General features: G+C 42.1%; 1 protein-coding gene across 1 annotated transcript in view; it reads right to left on the reverse strand.

Moving 5' to 3' along the window:
• XPO1 (exportin 1) overlaps positions 1 to 18,657 on the reverse strand; it is a 64,047-nt gene that overhangs the window by 20,639 nt on the left and 24,751 nt on the right. The window contains exons 5-10 of the mRNA XM_011941837.1: positions 7,452 to 7,513; positions 7,186 to 7,230; positions 4,924 to 5,105; positions 3,420 to 3,468; positions 3,225 to 3,344; positions 770 to 898 (exon numbers count right to left, since the gene is read on the reverse strand). Coding sequence (XP_011797227.1) covers positions 770 to 898; positions 3,225 to 3,344; positions 3,420 to 3,468; positions 4,924 to 5,105; positions 7,186 to 7,230; positions 7,452 to 7,513 — 587 coding nt within the window. The remainder of the gene's footprint in view (positions 1 to 769; positions 899 to 3,224; positions 3,345 to 3,419; positions 3,469 to 4,923; positions 5,106 to 7,185; positions 7,231 to 7,451; positions 7,514 to 18,657) is intronic.

Raw genomic sequence — 18,657 nt, forward strand, 5'->3', positions numbered from 1 at the left:
TTAGCCAGGATGGTCTCGATCTCCTGACCTTGTGATCCGCCCGTCTCGGCCTCCCAAAGTGCTGGGATTACAGGCTTGAGCCACCGCGCCTGGCATTCTTTCCTTGTTTTCTAAGAGACAGGGACTTGTCCTGTCATCCAGGCTGGAGTACAGTAGTGTGACCATAGCTCATTTTAACTTTGAACTCATGGGCTCAAGCGATCCTATTGCCTCAGCCTCCAGAGTAGCTGGAACTACAGGTATGCAACACCACAGCTAGTTATTTTTTAAATCTTTTGTAGAGATGGTCTGGTTATGTTGTCCAGGCTGGTCTCGAACTCCTGGCCTCAACTGGTCCTCCCATTCTGGCCTCCCAAAGTTCTGGTATTACAGTGTTAATCACCACACCTGGCTGTGAACACAGTATTATAAATAACTTTCTAGATCATTTAATAGATAATCAATCAAACTAGGGCTGAAAAGAATTCCTTCAGAAACAACGTTAGGAACAACTCCCAGGTTTCCCATCGTCTGGTCAGATATCTCCCAAAAGACCAAGCTCCAAAACTGTGCAAAAATAAATTACCACAACACACCCCAAACCTGAGTTTTAATAAATTTTTGGAAACATCATTAACAATTTGTAGTTTACTACAAATTTTATGTAATAAATATAAGATAAAATTATGGCTGATCTATGATAAGTTGTTCTAAAATAACTCATTTGGAATTCAGTATTTTCTAAGGCACTAAAATTATCCAGTAAATTTTCAAGATAGTATTATATTACCTGTTTTAGTTGCATCATTGTCAGAGTAAATAGCGTTACAAATTGTTCTTCATATTGGCTTACACTCACACCAGCAATCTCAGTGAGGCACTTGAGAGAGACATTTCGAAACATTGGAACATTCAGGAACTATTTAAAAGGGGGAAGGGAACCATAAAATTAATTGGCCTGACACACACTTTACTTAAAATTCACAATTAAAAGGAAAAAGCTTTAACAATTAAATATAGGCATAGATGTCAAAAACAGACAAGTGAATGAACGTATTTTATCCTGCAGATATACTGAGAGGAGATTTTATTGCCTACCCAATATACAGTAAATGCTTTAGGAGCAAACTACTTTTTTTTTTGAGACAGAGTCTCGCTCTATCGCCCAGGCTGGAATGCAGGGGCTTGATCTCGGCTCACTGCAATCTCCACCTCCCGGGTTCAAGTGATTCTCCTGCCTCAGCCTCCCAAGTAGCCGGGACTATAGGCGCATGCCACCATACCCGGCTAATTTTTGTATTTTTAACAGAGATAGGGTTTCGCCATGTTGGGCCAGGCTGGTCTTGATCTCCTGACCTCGTGATCTACGTACCTCGGCCTCCCAAAGTGCTGGGATTACAGGCGTGTGCCACTCACACCTGGCCTAAACTGTTTTCTTTTGATGTGTCCTTAGACATCCAAAATAACAAGGCTCCTTAACAACTTTCCTAGAATCTGTGATATGACTTTTAGAAATGTTATACTTTCTGTGTAATTACACAGGACCTAAAACCTGTGATTGCTTAGGATTTTGGGAAACGGTCAATATATCTAAGAGTAATAAGAATATGGGAAAATTGCCTTATATATTCTATTGTTGAGAAGATAAACAGCTATCGTCTGGCGTTGGGAATTCAGGGGGCATTAAAACCTTAATAATCTGTTAATCAAACATTAAAATATTTAAAGAAAGTAAATGCTTCAATAATTGCATAATATCTTATGTCTGAGAATGTTCTCTATAGGACTATCGACAGTAGAAAGGTTTTTACATAACTGAAGCAATAAATTCATCATTCAAATACCATAAATCCGTATTATGCTACCAAACTCTATGAAGTTGAAGAGGTTAAGTTATAATGTTCCAATTAGATACTTAATTTATTCATGACATCAGTCAAGAAAACAACTGAAAATATAATACAACCTTAACAGTGATTATCTCTGGATAAACCACTGTAGAACTTTATTTATTAGATATGTGTATATATACATTTTTTTTTTTTTTGAGACAGAGTCTCGCTCTGTCACCTCACTGCCAGCTCTGCCTCCTGGGTTCAAGTTCTCCTGCCTCGGCCTCCTGAGTAGCTGGGAATACAGGCGCCCACCACCACGCCCGTCTAATGTTTTGTTTTGTTTTGTCTTTTTTTTTTTTTAGTAGAGACGGGATTTCACCGTGTTAGCCAGGATGGTCTCGATCTCCTGACCTCCTGATCCCCCCGTCTTGGCCTCCCAAAGTGCTGGGATTACAGGTGTGAGTCACCACGCCCGACTATTTATTTATTTTGAGACAGGATCTTGCTCTGTTGCCCAGGCTTGAGTGCAGTGGCACGATCTTGGCTCACTGCACCTTCTGCCTCCTGGGTTTGAGATTCTCCTGCCACAGCCTCCCAAGTAGGTTGGGCCAATGTTTGGGACTACAGGACTCCCAAGTAGGTTGGGCCAATGTTTGGGACACCACGCCTGGCTAAGTTTTGTATTTTCAGTAGAGATGGGGGTTCACCATGTTGCCCCAGGCTAAACCACTGTAGAACTTAAAGAAGATATAACATGGTATCATTTTAAATTATCAGTTAAAAGATGATATTTTCATTTTTCAGAAACAGCACTTGACTTATCTCACTGTAACTTATATACTCAACTAAAAGATGGCAATATAATCAAATACACTGTTCAAAATGAATTCATAAAATTACATGGTATAAGTGGCAGAATCAGATTTGAGACTCACTTTAAATAATTTAGTAGGTGTAGCCGGGCGCGGTGGCTCAAGCCTGTAATCCCAGCACTTTGGGAGGCCGAGACGGGCGGATCACTAACACGGTGAAACCCCGTCTCTACTAAAAAATACAAAAAAAAAACTAGCCGGGCGAGGTGGCGGGCGCCTGTAGTCCCAGCTACTCCGGAGGCTGAGGCAGGAGAATGGCGGAAACCCGGGAGACGGAGCTTGCAGTGAGCTGAGATCCGGCCACTGCACTCCAACCTGGGCGACAGAGCGAGACTCCGTCTCAAAAAATAAAATAAAATAAAATAAATAAATAAATAAATAATTTAGTAGGTGTAAACATGGGAAATTTCTTCTGAGCAATTTCCTCATGTTAGAAACAAGGTTGAAAATGGTTTAGAATGCAGAGATGAGAGCTTTACATGTGAAAAGAATATATGCAGCTATACAGTGACAAATAACTGAAATGTATTCACTGTACCTTATAAATTAATGTGCTGATTAACTTGGTCTCAAAAATATATCCCAGGGGAATCCAGTTCAGAAATCTGAGCAACGTTTCCAAGGTTGCATGTACAAGTGGAGCATTTTGAGAATTTTCCTAAAACACAACACACTTGTAAATAATTGCTTTTCTAGTATTGTTATTTTTAAACATGAAATTTAAAACACTTACCATTACAAACTGACACAGTTGAAATATCTGTGAGAATTCATTGCACATGCTAAAAAAAAACAAAACCCACAAAAATATCAGATTTAGAAGACACAGAAATAAATATCAGTTATTTATAATAATAAAAATGATTTAGGTCCAGTACAGTGGCTCAGGTCTGTAACTGCAGAACTTTGGGATGCCATGGCAGAAGGATTGCTTGAGCTCAAGAGTTTGAGACCAACCTGGGCAACCCAAGGGGAAAAAAAGATCAAAACTTCAGCAATCTGGTAATTAAAGATGTGACTATGTTCGATTTATATGCTCTCCCTCAGCAAAATTGTATCTTTTATTTAAACACATTTAAAATACCAATAACTTCATTAAAAGTTACCCAGGTGTTAAATCTACATTCACTCTAGTGATTTAATGCAGATTAAATGGTGACTGTAGATTTAATGGTGATAGATACAATCCAGCTAGTATCTTTAATTAAGATACTGAAAACTCTCCAAAATAAGACAAATGGCATTACATACAGCTAAAATCCTAAATGAGGTTATACACCAAACTGGGAGAAAAATTTTCCCGTGTTCCTAATGACTATAACAGATGTTTAAAACTTAATGGAAGTGTACCTATAGTTTATACTGGTTGCTTACTATTAGAGGCAAATCTAGTTTTTTTGTTTTGTTTTAAAAAGAACACTATTGTTGGCCGGGCGCGGTGGCTCAAGCCTGTAATCCCAGCACTTTGGGAGGCCGAGATGGGCGGATCACGAGGTCAGGAGATCAAGACCACCCTGGCTAACATGGTGAAACCCCGTCTCTACTAAAAATAAAAAATACAAAAAACTAGCCGGGAGAGGTGGCGGGCGCCTGTAGTCCCAGCTACTCGGGAGGCTGAGGCAGGAGAATGGCGTAAACCCGGGAGGTGGAGCTTGCAGTGAGCTGAGATCCGGCCACTGCACTCCAGCCCGGGCGACAGAGCGAGACTCCGTCTCAAAAAAAAAAAAAAAAAAAAAGAACACTATTGTTAATAATTGGGGAAATGACAAGCAGAGATAATAACTGATTTGAGGGCAGGCGCTGTGGCACCCACCTGCAGTTGCAGCTATTTGGGAGACTGAGGCAAGAAAATCACCTCAACCCAGGAGGCGGGGTTTGCGGTAAGCCAAGATTGCGCCGCTGCACTCCACCCCAGGCAACAGAGCAAGATTTGTCTCAAAACAAAATAAAATAACTAATATGTATGTTTAGGCACAAATCATTTGCTTAGAACCTATTAACTAGTTACCATACAAAACAATTCCTAAAGTGTATCTTGAATAATTCACTTTTCAACCTCCAGAGGCAAATTATTAGGCCCCGTCTAGGACTATTTCTTAATTTGTAGTTGAAAACCACTATAAGCAATTTAACATATTACTGATCACAGTTCCTTAAAATATATACAATTTACGTCCAAATTGCTGAAAATTGTTTGAGAAATTACTTTAAACTTCTAAAACATAATTATTACTTGCCTGTCTTTTAAATGCTTAGATTTGACTTGGGTTATCTGTCCACTAGAGAAATCAAATACTTCTTCGCTCAAGAGTTTAAGAATCACCATATTATTTTGACAGAGACTTTCACTGGTCCTACTTGCTCCAACAATATCACTGATAAAAGTTGGCCAATGTTTGGGCCATTCTTGTTTCAGTATCTAAAATAAGACACGAAATGTTAACAGCGCTTCATTTCTCAAAGGCAAATAAAATAACCTTCAAAGAAACTATGTAATGGATAAAAGCAGGAGTAAGGATAAACCACTTTTCATTTTCTCCTCCTTTATTAAAGGAAGAAATGTGCCACCCTCTTCCACACACTGGGTAGAAAACAAAACACAGATAAAGTCTTTTATCTTAAATCACCCCAGGACCCTTTTCAATTATCCGAATGAAAGCTCCAGTCTGTCTAATGGGTCTGTCTGTGTATTAATATCTGCCTGAGAGATATGTAGAAATTATTCTAGGAGGCCAGGTGCGGTTGCTCACGCCTGTAATCCCAGCACTTTGTGGGGAGCCAAGGTGGGCGGATTACTTGAGGCCAGGAGTTTGAGAACAGCCTGGCCAGGCAGGGCATGGTGGCCCATGCCTGTAATCCCAGCACTTTGGGAGGCTGACATGGGAGGATCACGAGGTCAGGAGTTCAAGACCAGCCTGGCCAACATGGTGAAACCCTGTCTCTACTAAAAATACAAAAATTAGTGAGGCATGGTGACCGGGCACCTGTAATCCCAGCTGCTCAGGAGACTGAGGCAGGAGAATCTCTTGAACCTGGAGGCGGAGGTTGCAGTGAGCCAAGATCAGGCCACTGCACTCCAGCCTGGGCAACAGGGCGAGATTCTGTCTCAAAAAAAAAAAAAAACAGAAAAAAGAAAGAAAGAAAAGAACAGCCTGGTCAACATGATGAAACCCTGACTCTACTAAAAGTACAAAAATTAGCCGGGGTGGTGGCGCAGGTCTGTAGTCTCAGCTACTCGGCAGGCCAAGGCAGGAGCATTGCTTGAACCTGGGAGGCGGAGGTTGCAGTGTACCAAGATGGCGCCACTGCACTCCAGCATGGGCGACAGAGTGACACTCCGTTTCAAAAAAGAAAAAAAGAAATTATCCTAGAAGATTCAAGGATCTAACTAATGACTGGTGGTAAAAAGTGACAGGTTAAGACAGTTTATTATTGGATGAAATTTGAGCCTTGAAATGTAGTAGGGTTTGGATATATGAAGTTAGAAGAAAGGAGGCCTGCAATCCGGGCCTGAAAAAACTTTTAACCAAAAGCCTCATCAACTGCATTATATTTGTATGCAAGCTGGACTCTTTATGTCACACACAAGGGATTTCCCAGATTATAAAAATACATGTTAACCTTCTTTATATTCTCTCCTCCCTCTCCCCAATCAGAGACGGGCTGACAGAAAGCTCTAAAGTTTAATAAAAGCTGGAGTTAATTACTGAATACACGAAAATTTTTAGAAACTTGGATGTTTCTAATCTTTTTTAAAAAGAAATTACTGTTTTTTTCCTCCCACACATACCAGAGTTCTCTGAAAAAAAAAATTGTATTACTATAGAAAACAGATAAATACAAAAATTATAAATGTAGTCTACATAGATAGTTTAAAGACTAAGCATGGAAATCAATTAGAAGGACAAGGAAATCAAAGGACTGAGAGAGAGAACGTGCAAAGGAACATGCACAGGCATATCAGAAAATTAAAAAACAATCCGACTGGGTGCTGGCTCACACCCATAATCCCAGCACTTTGGGAGGTCGAGGTGGGTGGATCACCTGAGGTCAAGAGTTTGAGACCAGCCCGGACAACATGGTGAAACCCTGTCTCTATTAAAAATACAAAAAATTAGCCAAACATGGCGGCAGGCACCTGTAATTCCAGCCACTCAGGAGGCAGAGACAGCAGTGAGCTGAGATCGTGCCACTGCACTCCAGCCTGGGCAACAGAGTGAGACAGTTTCCAAAAAAAAAAAAAGAAAATAAAACAAAAGAATTCAACATAAACTCCAGTCCACACCGCAGCCACATAAATGATGGCTTTAACGTTACTTGATGATTCCTGCTACAGCAAATTAACATTCAAGTACTAGACAGTAGGTCACCTAACACTGTAAGAATACTATAACTACTTCTGCAAAATATTAGTATACTTTATTTCCTAAGTAGGTCAAACATTTTGTTCAAATAATAAGCATAATTCTTCTGAGGAAAACAGTTAAGTTAAAGCTTACCTGAACAAGGATCATATTTAATTTTCCGATATACACCTTTTCTTTCTAAGGAAAAATAAAAGATTAAGTGAGAGCCTGAGGTAAGTATAATAAATAAGAATATAACCATAGACAATCCTCCTAAGAAACAAATGATTACAGTCTACTGCAAATGACTGACTGTGCGTATGTGTGACTATGTGTCTTGATAGAATTAGGTTGTAGTCAAAGACTCAGTATCTAAATGATTTTATGCTCTCCCAATAATCTCCAAAATAAACTCTTACCTCTACACAAGTTGGGTCAGATGACGTCTTGATAATGAGGCCAACAACGTATTTTTTTATTCCTATTAAAAAAATTGCACATAATAAGAAAATTGTTGAGTTTTGTAGCATGCAAATAAATTTTGAGAACTAATTAATGTGGGAATGGAGGGACTAAGTAAAATCAGTTAATATACTCTAATCCCATCACCAGTGTTGGCATTAAAAAAAAAATTCCGGCCAGGAGTAGTGGCTCACGCTTGTAATCTCAGCAATTCTTTGGGAGGCTGAAGTGGGTGAATCACCTGAGGTCAGGGCCAGCCTGACCAACATGGTGAAACCCTGTCTCTACTAAAAATACAAAAATTAACTGGGCGTGGTGGCGGGCACCTGTAACCCCAGCTACTCAGGAGGCTGAGGCAGGAGGAGAATCACTTGAATCCAGGAGGCAGAGGTTGCAGTGAGCAGAGATCACCTCATTGCACTCCAACCTGGGCAACAGAGTGAGACTCGTAGAAAAAAAAAATCCAATGAATTTAATGTGCTATTCATACTTTTAAAGATGGGATCTAGCATTGTTGCCCAGGTTGGTCTTAAACTCGTAGGCTCAAGTGATCCTCCTGCCTGGGCCTCCCTCTGTGCTGAAATTACAGGAGCAAGCCAACACGCCCAGCCTATAACAAACTGCTATTCCAGTTTCTCTCATCATAATTTGGTTTCACCTGTCTTTTTTTTGAGATGGAGTCCTGCTATGTCACCCACGCTGGAGTGCAGTGGCACAATCTTGGCTCACTGCCACCTCTGCCTCCCAGGTTCAAGTGATTCTCCTGCCTCAGGCTCCCGAGTACAGGAATCCACCACCACGCCTGACTAATTTTTGTATTCTTACTAAAAGATAGGGTTTCACCATGTTGGCCAGGTCGATCTTGAACTCCTGACCTCAAGTGATTCGCCCTCCTCGGCCTCCCAAATTGCTGGGATTACAGGCGTGAGCTACTGCACCCGGCCCTTTCTTTCTTTTTTTGGAGACAGTCTTGCTCTGCTGCCCAGGCTGGATTAGAGGCGCGTTCCTGGCTCACTCTAACCTCCGCCTCCACCTCCTAGGTTCAAGCGATTGTCCTGCCTCAGCATCCTGAGCAGCTGGGATTACAGGCATGCATTACCACATCCAGCTACTGTTTTTTTTTTTTGGAGACAGTCTTGCTCTGTCGCCCAGGCTGGAGTGCAGTGGCGAGATCTTGGCTCACTGAAAGCTCTGCCTCCTGGGTTCACGCCGTTCTCCTGCCGCAGCCTCCAGAGTAGCTGGGACTACAGGCACCTGCCACCACGCCTGGCTAATTTTTTGTATTTTTAGTAGAGATGGGGTTTCACTGTGTTAGCCAGGATGGTCTCAATCTCCTGACCTCGTGATCCCCCCCGCCTTGGCCTCCCGAAGTGCTGGGATTACAGGCGTGAGCCACCGCGCCTGGCACACCCAGCTACTTTTTGTATTTTTGTGGAGACATGTTTTCACCACGTTGGCCAGGCTGGTCTGGAACTCCTGACCTCAAGTATCTGCCTGCTTCAGCCTCCCAGACTGCTGGGATTACAGGTATGAGCCACCATGTCTGGCCCAAACTTCTAACCCATAAAAATTTATTGATGGCTTGGGCACAGTGGCTTACTCTTATAATCCTAGCACTTTGGGAGGATGAAGTGGGTGGATCGCTTGAGGCCTAGAGGTGGAGGCTGCAGCGAGCTGAGATTGTGCCATTGCACTCCAGCCTGGGCAACAGAGCGAGCTCTTGTCTCAAAAATCAATGTGTTATTATTTTCCACTACATATTAATTGCAACATTAAGCTCATATTAGAAATACAACATTAACTTCACACATACAATGTTTTTTTAAAAAAGAGGGAAGTTTAGGAAAAAGTTTTCATTTCAAATGCTCTTATGGATCTCTCCATAGTAAAACCTACTCTTTAAACAGTTAAGACATGATACTCATACTCATATCCTTGATTTTAATTTGCATCATGTAGAATTTGCTGAGCATCTACTATAGGTTCCACTCTCCAAAATCACAGGGTTCAAGAGTGTTGTAGAATGTTAAATTCTTAGAACATTTTTAAAGGAAAAGTAGTGTGGTATACCTATATTGAAACACTAAAAGGATATGAAATAGCAACCCTAATTGAACAAATTACTATTTCCTGCTCTGTAACATTAACAATTATAAATACTCCCACATCTGTTCAATTTAGGCTTTGTCACCAAATCGGTTAAATTATGAAGATTTTTTGTTTTCATAGCTTTCAGATTTTTGGAAAAGCAGTTTAAGGTTGTAGAGCTGTATGTTCCAAGCCTCATCTAACATATATATAGAACTGAGTGAAATTTTTGTTGAGAAGGAAAATACAAAATTTAGTCATTAGAATTAGCAGGAAACAGACAACTTGAAGGCAGCAAAATGCTTGTGAGATTGTATAACTATGAGTTAATGTATTAAATTCACTTTCAAACTATGGTTCTTCACTGGCACTTAATTATATAATTTTTACTAACTATGACAAAATTAGCCATTTCCCACAATACCCCATATAAAAAATTTCTGTTAAAAGTATGATGGAAAGATTTTCCTAATTACGAAAAAATATTACTAATACAGTAAAGCAACATAATACATGTAATAGAAATCTAATGCTGTCAAGTGTCAATATGCACAGTAACATTTATGCTACAAATACATAAAATGAATAGGGAAATGGTAAATACATTTTTTACATTTTGTTTTAGAGACAGGGTCTTGCTCTGTTGTCCACACTAGAATGCAGTGGTGCCATCACAGCTGACTGCAGGCTTGAACTCCTGGGCTCAAGTCATCCTCCTGCCTCAACTAGCTGAGTAGCTGGGACCACAGGTGCTTAGCACCATACCTGGCTAATTCTTCCTGGTCTCACTGTTGCTGGGGCTGGCCTTGAACTCCACACCTCAAGCAATCCTCCTACCTTGGCCACATTTTATGTTAGGATTACAGACCTGACTCACCATACCCGGCCTAATACTACTTTTAAAAACAAAAAGTAGGAAATCAATTTTCCTTCTAAATGAACACTAAATTATAAGAATTAACTTGGGTAATCTATGCAACATTCTCACTTTTTTTTTTGAGACGGAGTCTCCCTCTGTCATCCAGGCTGGAGTGCAGTGGCATGATCTCAGCTCACTGACACGGCCGCCTTCCGGGTTCAAACGATTCTTCTGCCTCAGCCTCCTGAGTAGCCTGGACTACAGGTGCGTGCCACTACATCCAGCTACTTTTTTTGTATTTGTTTTTTTGGAGACAGAGCCTCACTCCGTCCCCCAGACTGGAGTGCAGTGGTGCGACCTCAGCTCACTGCAACTTCTGCCTTCCGGGTTTAAGCGATTATCCTGCCTCAGCATCCCAAAGTGCTGGGATTACAGGCGTGAGCCACTGCACCTGGCTTTTTTTGGTATTTTCAGTAGAGATGGGGTTTCACCATTTTGGCCAGGCTGTCTCGAACTCCTGACTTCAGCTGATCCGCCTACCTCGGCGTCCTGAAGTGCTGGGATTACAAGCATGAGCCACTGCGCCTGGCCGATTCTCTTATATTAATATTTCACTTCAAACTACTTTCCATATGTACTTAATGCTCGCTACATCTAATCAGTAATTCCGTTAGTACTGACCCTTTTGTTCCTTATAGATTATTATCAATAAAACCCCCATGGCCAGGTACAGTGGTCCTAGAAGCTCTGATTGCCTAGTGCAAGGATTATTTGATCAAGTACCATTGTTCATTCCCCAAATCCCTTCCTCAAGGCTTGCCAAATAAATAAATAAATAAAAGCAGCTCAATTAAGAATAGCACTCCAGCCGGGCGCAGTGGCTCACGCCTGTAATCCCAACACTCTGGAAGGCCGAGGCAGGCAGATCACTTGAGGTCAGGAGTTCTAGACCAGCCTGGCCAACATGGTGAAACCCTGTCTCTAATAAAAATACAACAAAATTGGCCAGAAACGGTGGCACGCGCCTGTAATCCCAGCTACTCAGGAGGCTGAGACATGAGAATCGTTTGAACCCAGGAAGTGGACAATGCAGTGAGCTGAGATCGTGCCACTGCAATCAAGCCTGGGTGACAGAGCGAGACTCCGTCTCAAAAACAACAACAAAAAATTCCAATTGTAGGCCAGGAACAGTGGCTCATGCCTGTAATCCCAGCTACTTGGGAAGCTGAGGCAGGACAAACGCTTGAACCCGGAAGCTGGAGGTTACAGTGAGCCAAGATCGTGTCACTGCACTCCAGTCTGGGCGACAGAGCAAGACTCCATCTCAAAACAAAAACAAAAACAAACAAAAAACCAACCAACCAACCAATCCAATTGTAAACTGCACTTAAACAGCTCAGCTTGAGATTTGACAGAAAATGACCCATTACTGGTCTCTGACTTTTTGTGCTAAATAAATTAATGTGTCTCAGTTGCAAAATAGACATTTACATAACACATTTCAATTTCTTTAAATTGGCTTTCTAAACTCTTCCTTAAAAAGTTTGATATAAAAGGTGAAGAAGGCTGGGCGCGGTGGCTCACACCTGTAATCCCAGCACTGTGGGAGACCGAGATGGGCAGATTACCTGAGGTCAAGAGTTTGAGACCAGCCTGGCCAACATAGTGAAATCTCGTCTCTACTAGAAATATAAAAAACAAAAAAAAAAAATTAGCTGGGTGTGGTGGCACGTGCCTGTAGTCCCATCTACTTGGGGAGACTGAGGCAAGAGAATCGCTTGAACCCAAGAGGCAGAGGTTGCAGTAAGCCAAGATCGCGCCACTGTACTCCAGCTTGGGTGACAGAGGAAGACTCCATTTAAAAAAAAAAAAAAAAAAAAAAGGAAGAAAATGATCTAAAAATCAAAAACAAGTCACGCATCACGCATGATGGCTCACACCTGTAATCCTAGAGCTCTGGAAGGATGGCATGGGAGGAGGGTTTGAGGAAACGAGTTTGAGACCAGCTTGGGCAACATGGCAAGGCCCCATTTCCACAAAAAATAAAAAAATTAGCTGGGCACAGTGGTTCATCCTATACTCCTAGCTACTTGGGCTGTGGCAGAATTCTACCCATCACCCATAGCTCAGACTGAGGTTACAATGAGCTATGATTGTGCCACTGCACTTCAGCCTGGGCAACAGAGGGGGTCTCTGTCTCTTAAAAAAAAACCAAAACAGGCAGGCAGGCACAGTGGCTCAAGCCTGTAATCCCAGCACTTTGGGAGGCTGAGGTGGGCAGATCACAAGGCCAGGAGTTCGAGACCAGCCTGGCCAACATGGCAAAACCTCGTCTCTGCTAAAAACACAAAAATTAGCTCGGCATGGTGGCTCACGCCTGCAGTCCCAGCTACTCGGGATGCTGAGGCAGGAGAAGTGCTTAAACCTGGCGGGGGGGCGGGGGCGGCAGAGAAAGAGAAGAGAAATTATGCATTCCTAGTGAGCTGAAATTGTGCCACTGCACTCCAGCCTGAGTGACAGCTCAAGACTCCATACTGGCCGGGCGCGGTGGCTCAAGCCTGTAATCCCAGCACTTTGGGAGGCCGAGACGGGCGGATCACGAGGTCAGGAGATCGAGACCATCCTGGCTAACACGGTGAAACCCCGCCTCTACTAAAAATACAAAAACTAGCCAGGCGAGGTGGCGGGTGCCTGTAGTCCCAGCTACTTGGGAGGCTGAGGCAGGAGAATGGCGTGAACCCGGGAGGCGGAGCTTGCAGTGAGCTGAGATCCGGCCACTGCACTCCAGCCTGGGCGACAGAGCGAGACTCCGTCTCAAAAAAAAAAAAAAAAAGACTCCATATCATTAATTAATTAATTTCAAAGAAAGGTTCTCATTGAAGTTGTGTGTCTTTGATAAGTCCTGATGTTGCCGTCAGGATCTTCAATGGATTCAAACACTGACTTAGCACTTGTACAATCATAGTGCCCCAAGACCCTATTCTTCTCAATATAAATGAAAAAAATTCACATCCAAAGCTGGTAGGTGAGGTTGGGCATGGTGGCTCACACCTGTAATCCCAGCACTGCGGGAGGCCAAGGCAGGTGGATCACCTGAGGTGGAATTTAAGACCAGCCTGGCCAACATAGTGAAACCCTGTCTTTACTGTGGGAGGCTCTGTCTCAAAAAAATAAAAATAAAAAACAAAGTTGGTGGGTCAAATGCTCTAATTGTTTCTTGGAAAGCCATATAAAATTTATTCAAAATATAATACACACCTGTAGAAATGCCTAAACCACTCACTGAAAGGCAGCTTATGACATGTAAATGTTCCAAATGCAAGTACAAAATGTTCCAAATGCAAGTAAAAAAAATTTTTAGTGGAATTAGTTCTGCGACAATTGGTATAAAGCTATGGTTAGCACCGCAAATTTCTGAGCATTGTCCGTAGTAGACGCCTGGTCGTATGGCAGTGAATGTTGTTTGGTTTAAGCGTCCGGGTACTGCGTCTGTTTTTAGGCCTAGCGTGGGGATAGTTCATGAGTGTAATACGTCTTTAATATTCCAGCTCTATTGTCTCAATATAAAGAAAAATGTGTTTAACGGTCCCATTTCAAATAAAAACAGAACAATATTAAATGGTCAATATAAACTTGCAACTGCATAGTATCAACTTCAGCAAGCTAAAAAGATGAGATTTAAATAAATCTCATGCTAACTTATAAGGTACACACCATCTGCTAATTTATACAGCAATAATAATCTTATCCCTCAGAAACACCTTGTAAACACTGGATACTCAATGATAGTGTAAAAAGCACGTATTATTGAACCTGATTTTTATATGAACAGAATTCACTAAAACTCTTTAAAATATTGAGAACAATTCAAATGGTGTCATATTCCCATAGAAGCAAAACTCAACCTTCAAGTCATACAATTGTACATCAACATCTTACATAGTCAGTGATAGTCATGCAGTAAACATTTTCAACCAAATAAGGATCTGACTTATTAAGAGAAAGATGCATTCCTAGAAAAACTCTTTTGATTGATTGATTGAGATGGAGTTGCACTCTTCTCCTGGCTCAGCCTCCCAGAGTACCTGGGATTACAGGTGCCCACCACCACACCTAGCGAATTTTCTTTTTGTTTTGTTTTTAAGTAAAGACAAGGTTTCACTATGTTGCCCAGGTTGTTCTCCAACTCCTGACCTCAGGCAACCCACCCACCTCAGCCTCCCAAAGTGCTGGGATTATAGGCATGAGCCACCACGCCCGACCCCAAATCTTCAAGTTTTAAAGTACCAACATGGCACTAAAAGGAAATGCTCAAGTCGAGTGAGGTGGCTCTCGCCTGTAATCTCAACACAAGGTGGGTAGATCACCTGAGGTCTGGAGCTTGAGACCAGCCTGACCAACATGAAGAAACCCTGTCTCTACTAAAACTACAAAATTAGCCGGGCGTGGTGCCACATGCCTGTAATCCCAACTACTTGGGAAGCTGAGGCAGGAGAATCGCTTCAACCCAGGAGGCAGCAGTTGCAGTGAGTTGAGATTATGCCATCGCACTCCAGCCTGGGCAACAAGAGCGAAACTCCATCTCAAAAAAAAAAAAACACAACGAAATGCTCATTGGGGTATTTCAGATTTGGGATGCTTAACTAGTAAGCATAATGCAAATATTCCAAAATCTGACAAGCCCGAAGACTGGAACACTTCTCATCCCAAGCATTTCCAATAAGAGGCAGTCAACCTGCACCACAGAAAATGGTTTAAGGCTTTCAACACACTATTAAAAATGTAAATTACAAACAGGAAAAATAAGAAGTTCAATCCAGTTTCTAATCAATTTCAGTTTAAACATTTGTTTATTCCATAAGCTAAAAAAACATAAATTTGGTACATTTCTACATCAATGCTATACATAATTGAAATGTTTATTACAAGTGTCACTCCATGAAAACATCAAAATTGGCTGGATGTGGTGGCTCACGCCTGTAATCCTAGCACTGTGGGAGGCTGAGGTGGGTGGATCGCTTGAGGCCAGGAGTTTGAGACCAGCCTGGCCAACATGGTGAAACCTGTCTCTACTAAAATACAAAAAAATAGCCAGGCATGGTGGGTGGTGCGCATCTGTACTACCAGCTACTCGGGAGGTTGAGGCACAAGAATCCCTTCAACCGATTTCAATCTCAAAAAACAAACAAACAAAAAAACCCCACAAAATCGATCTTTGGAAAGATAGTCAATAAGATAGTGATCTGCTCTCTTTACTTATACAAGGGTATACAGGATATTGTTACTACTGTTCTCTCAATGAAATATTAATAGTTGAGAACAATGCCAGATGGAAGACAAACAGCTAGCAATAATTCTAAAGCAGGAGTTATTAAGTTAGGGTTCCCACAGATGATCTAGAATTTAACCTGCTTTGATAATGTTAAGAGAAATGGATCTATTCAAACATCCACCATTCTTAAATGGATGTTTATGACCTCAAACATACTGAACAAAAAATCTAAAAGATTAAAATTTTAGGCCGGGCGCGGTGGCTCAAGCCTGTAATCCCAGCACTTTGGGAGGCCGAGACGGGCGGATCACGAGGTCAGGAGATCGAGACCATCCTGGCTAACACGGTGAAACCCCGTCTCTACTAAAAAATACAAAAAAACTAGCCGGGCGAGGTGGCGGGCGCCTGTAGTCTCAGCTACTCGGGAGGCTGAGGCAGGAGAATGGCGTGAACTCGGGGGGGCGGAGCTTGCAGTGAGCTGAGATCCGGCCACTGCACTCCAGCCTGGGCGACAGAGCAAGACTCCGTCTCAAAAAAAAAAAAAAAAAAAGATTAAAATTTTATTAAAATTTACAGGAGCATCACTCATGAGAGCCAAAAGGTGAAAGAAGGTCGGGTACAGCAGCTCTTGACTGTAATCTAAACACTTTGGGAGGCCAAGGCAGAAGGATCGCTTGAGCCCAGGAGCTCAGGACCAGCCAAGGCAACATAGTGAGACCCCATTTCTACAAAAAATAGAAACAGTGAGCCAGGTATGATTCATGCGCACGTACTCCCAGTTATGCAGAAGACTGACACAGGAGGATTGCTTGAGCCCCGGAAGCTGAGGCTAGAGTAAGCCATGATCCCGCCACTGCACTCTAGCTTGGGCGACAGAGTGAGACCTTGTCTTAAAAAAAAAAAAAAAAAGTTACATGGGTAAGCTAGGGATCAAACACTGTTAGGTATCAAGTATAGGCCTTTTATGGAGGCCTGTAATCAAAAATACTTGGGATGGGGCAAATTGTTACCTTAATCAGAAAGGGAAATATTATTCCTGTCAATCATATTTTGTACCTGGAAATACTGCTTTCTTTTCTTTTCTGAGACAGAGTTTTGCTCCTATTGTTCAGGCTGGAGTGCAATGGCGCGATCTCGGCTCACTGCAACCTCCACCTCCCAGGTTCAAGCAATTCTCCTGCCTCAGCCTTCAGAGTAGCTGGGATTACAAGAATGCGCCACCACGCCCAGCTAATTTTTCTGTATTTTTAGTAGAGATGGGGTTTCACCATGTTGGCCAGACTGGTCTCGAACTCCTGACCTCAGACAATTGCCCGCCTAGGCCTCCCAAAGTGCTGGGATTACAGGCGTGAGACACTGCACTTGGCCTTAGGTATATTTCTTACATTATCCTACCATGGTTTAATACTGACAAAAATGATTTGGAATGCCTGTCAACTCTGAGATTAGACTGATTATTTTTGCTCGTCTCTAACATTGTATTCTGTGAGATTTCTCATGAATTTGTTTTAGATGCAAGGGCTTAAGTCTAAAAATTTATTTTTTTTTACAAAAATCACAAATGAAACAATCACCTCTGAGTAACACTATCAACTTACTAGAAACTTACATTATCACCTAGTTCTGAAAATTTCTCAAGGAAATTAGGAAATAGGGTTTCCGCTTGGAATTCCATAGTCAAGTAACTATGAAACGACTAAACACCACATGTATAGGGAAAAGCAGCAGAAATATTAAATTCCAAGAGCTTTTGCAGAATTGAGGTGTTTTCTCACAACAGGAAGGGAAGGTGAGTTTAAACTGGGCTTTGATTAGCATGATTAAATTACATGTTCAAGAGATAAGTGAACAATGACAGTTCTCTATATTAACAAGAAATAATCAGGAATTGACATTAAAGATGTTCATTCTCTCCAAATGCATCCATAGATTCATAGCAATCTCAATAAAAATTTCAGGACAGTTTTTGTCGAAATCTGCCAGATTTCACTCTAAATTATGGAACAGCAAAGAACCAACAATAGTCAAAACTTTTGGAAACAAAGTTGGGGAGCTGGGTGTGGTAGCTCACGTAATCCCAGCATTTTGGGAGGCTGAGACGGGCGGATCACTTGAGGTCAGGAGTTCAAGACCAGCCTGGCCAACACGGGGAAACCCCATCTCTACTAAAAATGCAACACTTAGCCGGGTGTGGTAGTGTGAGCCTGTAATCCGGGAGGTGGAATTTGCAGCGAGCCAAGATCACGTCACTCCACTCTGGCCAGGCGACAGAGCATGACTCTGTCTCAAATAAATAAACAAATAAACAAACAAATCTTGACCCTTACCTCACCTCACATACAAAAACTGAGTAAAATGAATCACAGGACGCTTTTTTCAGACAGGGTCTTTGTCGCCCAGGCTGGAGTGCAGTGGCATGATCTCGGCTCACTGCAACCTCCACCTCCTGAACTCAAGCATTCCTCCCACCTCAGCTTCCCAGCAGTCAGGACTACAGGTACATGCCACCACACCTGGCTAATTTGCTTGTATTGTTTCCGCCTGCCTTGGCCTCCCAGTGTTGGGATTACAATTGAGAGCTACTATGCCAGCCAAATCACAGATCTTAATGTAAGAGCTAAAACTATAAAGGTTCTGTAAGAAAACTTACAAAACATCTTTTTTGTTTGAGACAGGGTCTTGCTCTGTCAGCCGGGCTGGAGGGCAGTGGTGTGATCTAGGCTTACTGCAGTCTCTGCCTCCCCAGTTCAAGCAATTCACCACCATACTCGGCTAATTTTTGTATCTTTAGTAGAGATGGGGTTTCACCCTGTTGACCAGGCTGGCTCGAACTGCTGACCTCAAGAGATCCGCCTGCCTCGGCCTCCCAAATTGCTGGAATTACAGGCATGAGCCATGGTGCCCGGCCAAAAACTTACAGAAAATTTTATTTATTTATTTATTT

Source organism: Colobus angolensis, unplaced genomic scaffold (assembly GCF_000951035.1).
Source record: "Colobus angolensis palliatus isolate OR3802 unplaced genomic scaffold, Cang.pa_1.0 Scaffold201, whole genome shotgun sequence".
NCBI lineage: Eukaryota > Metazoa > Chordata > Mammalia > Primates > Cercopithecidae > Colobus > Colobus angolensis.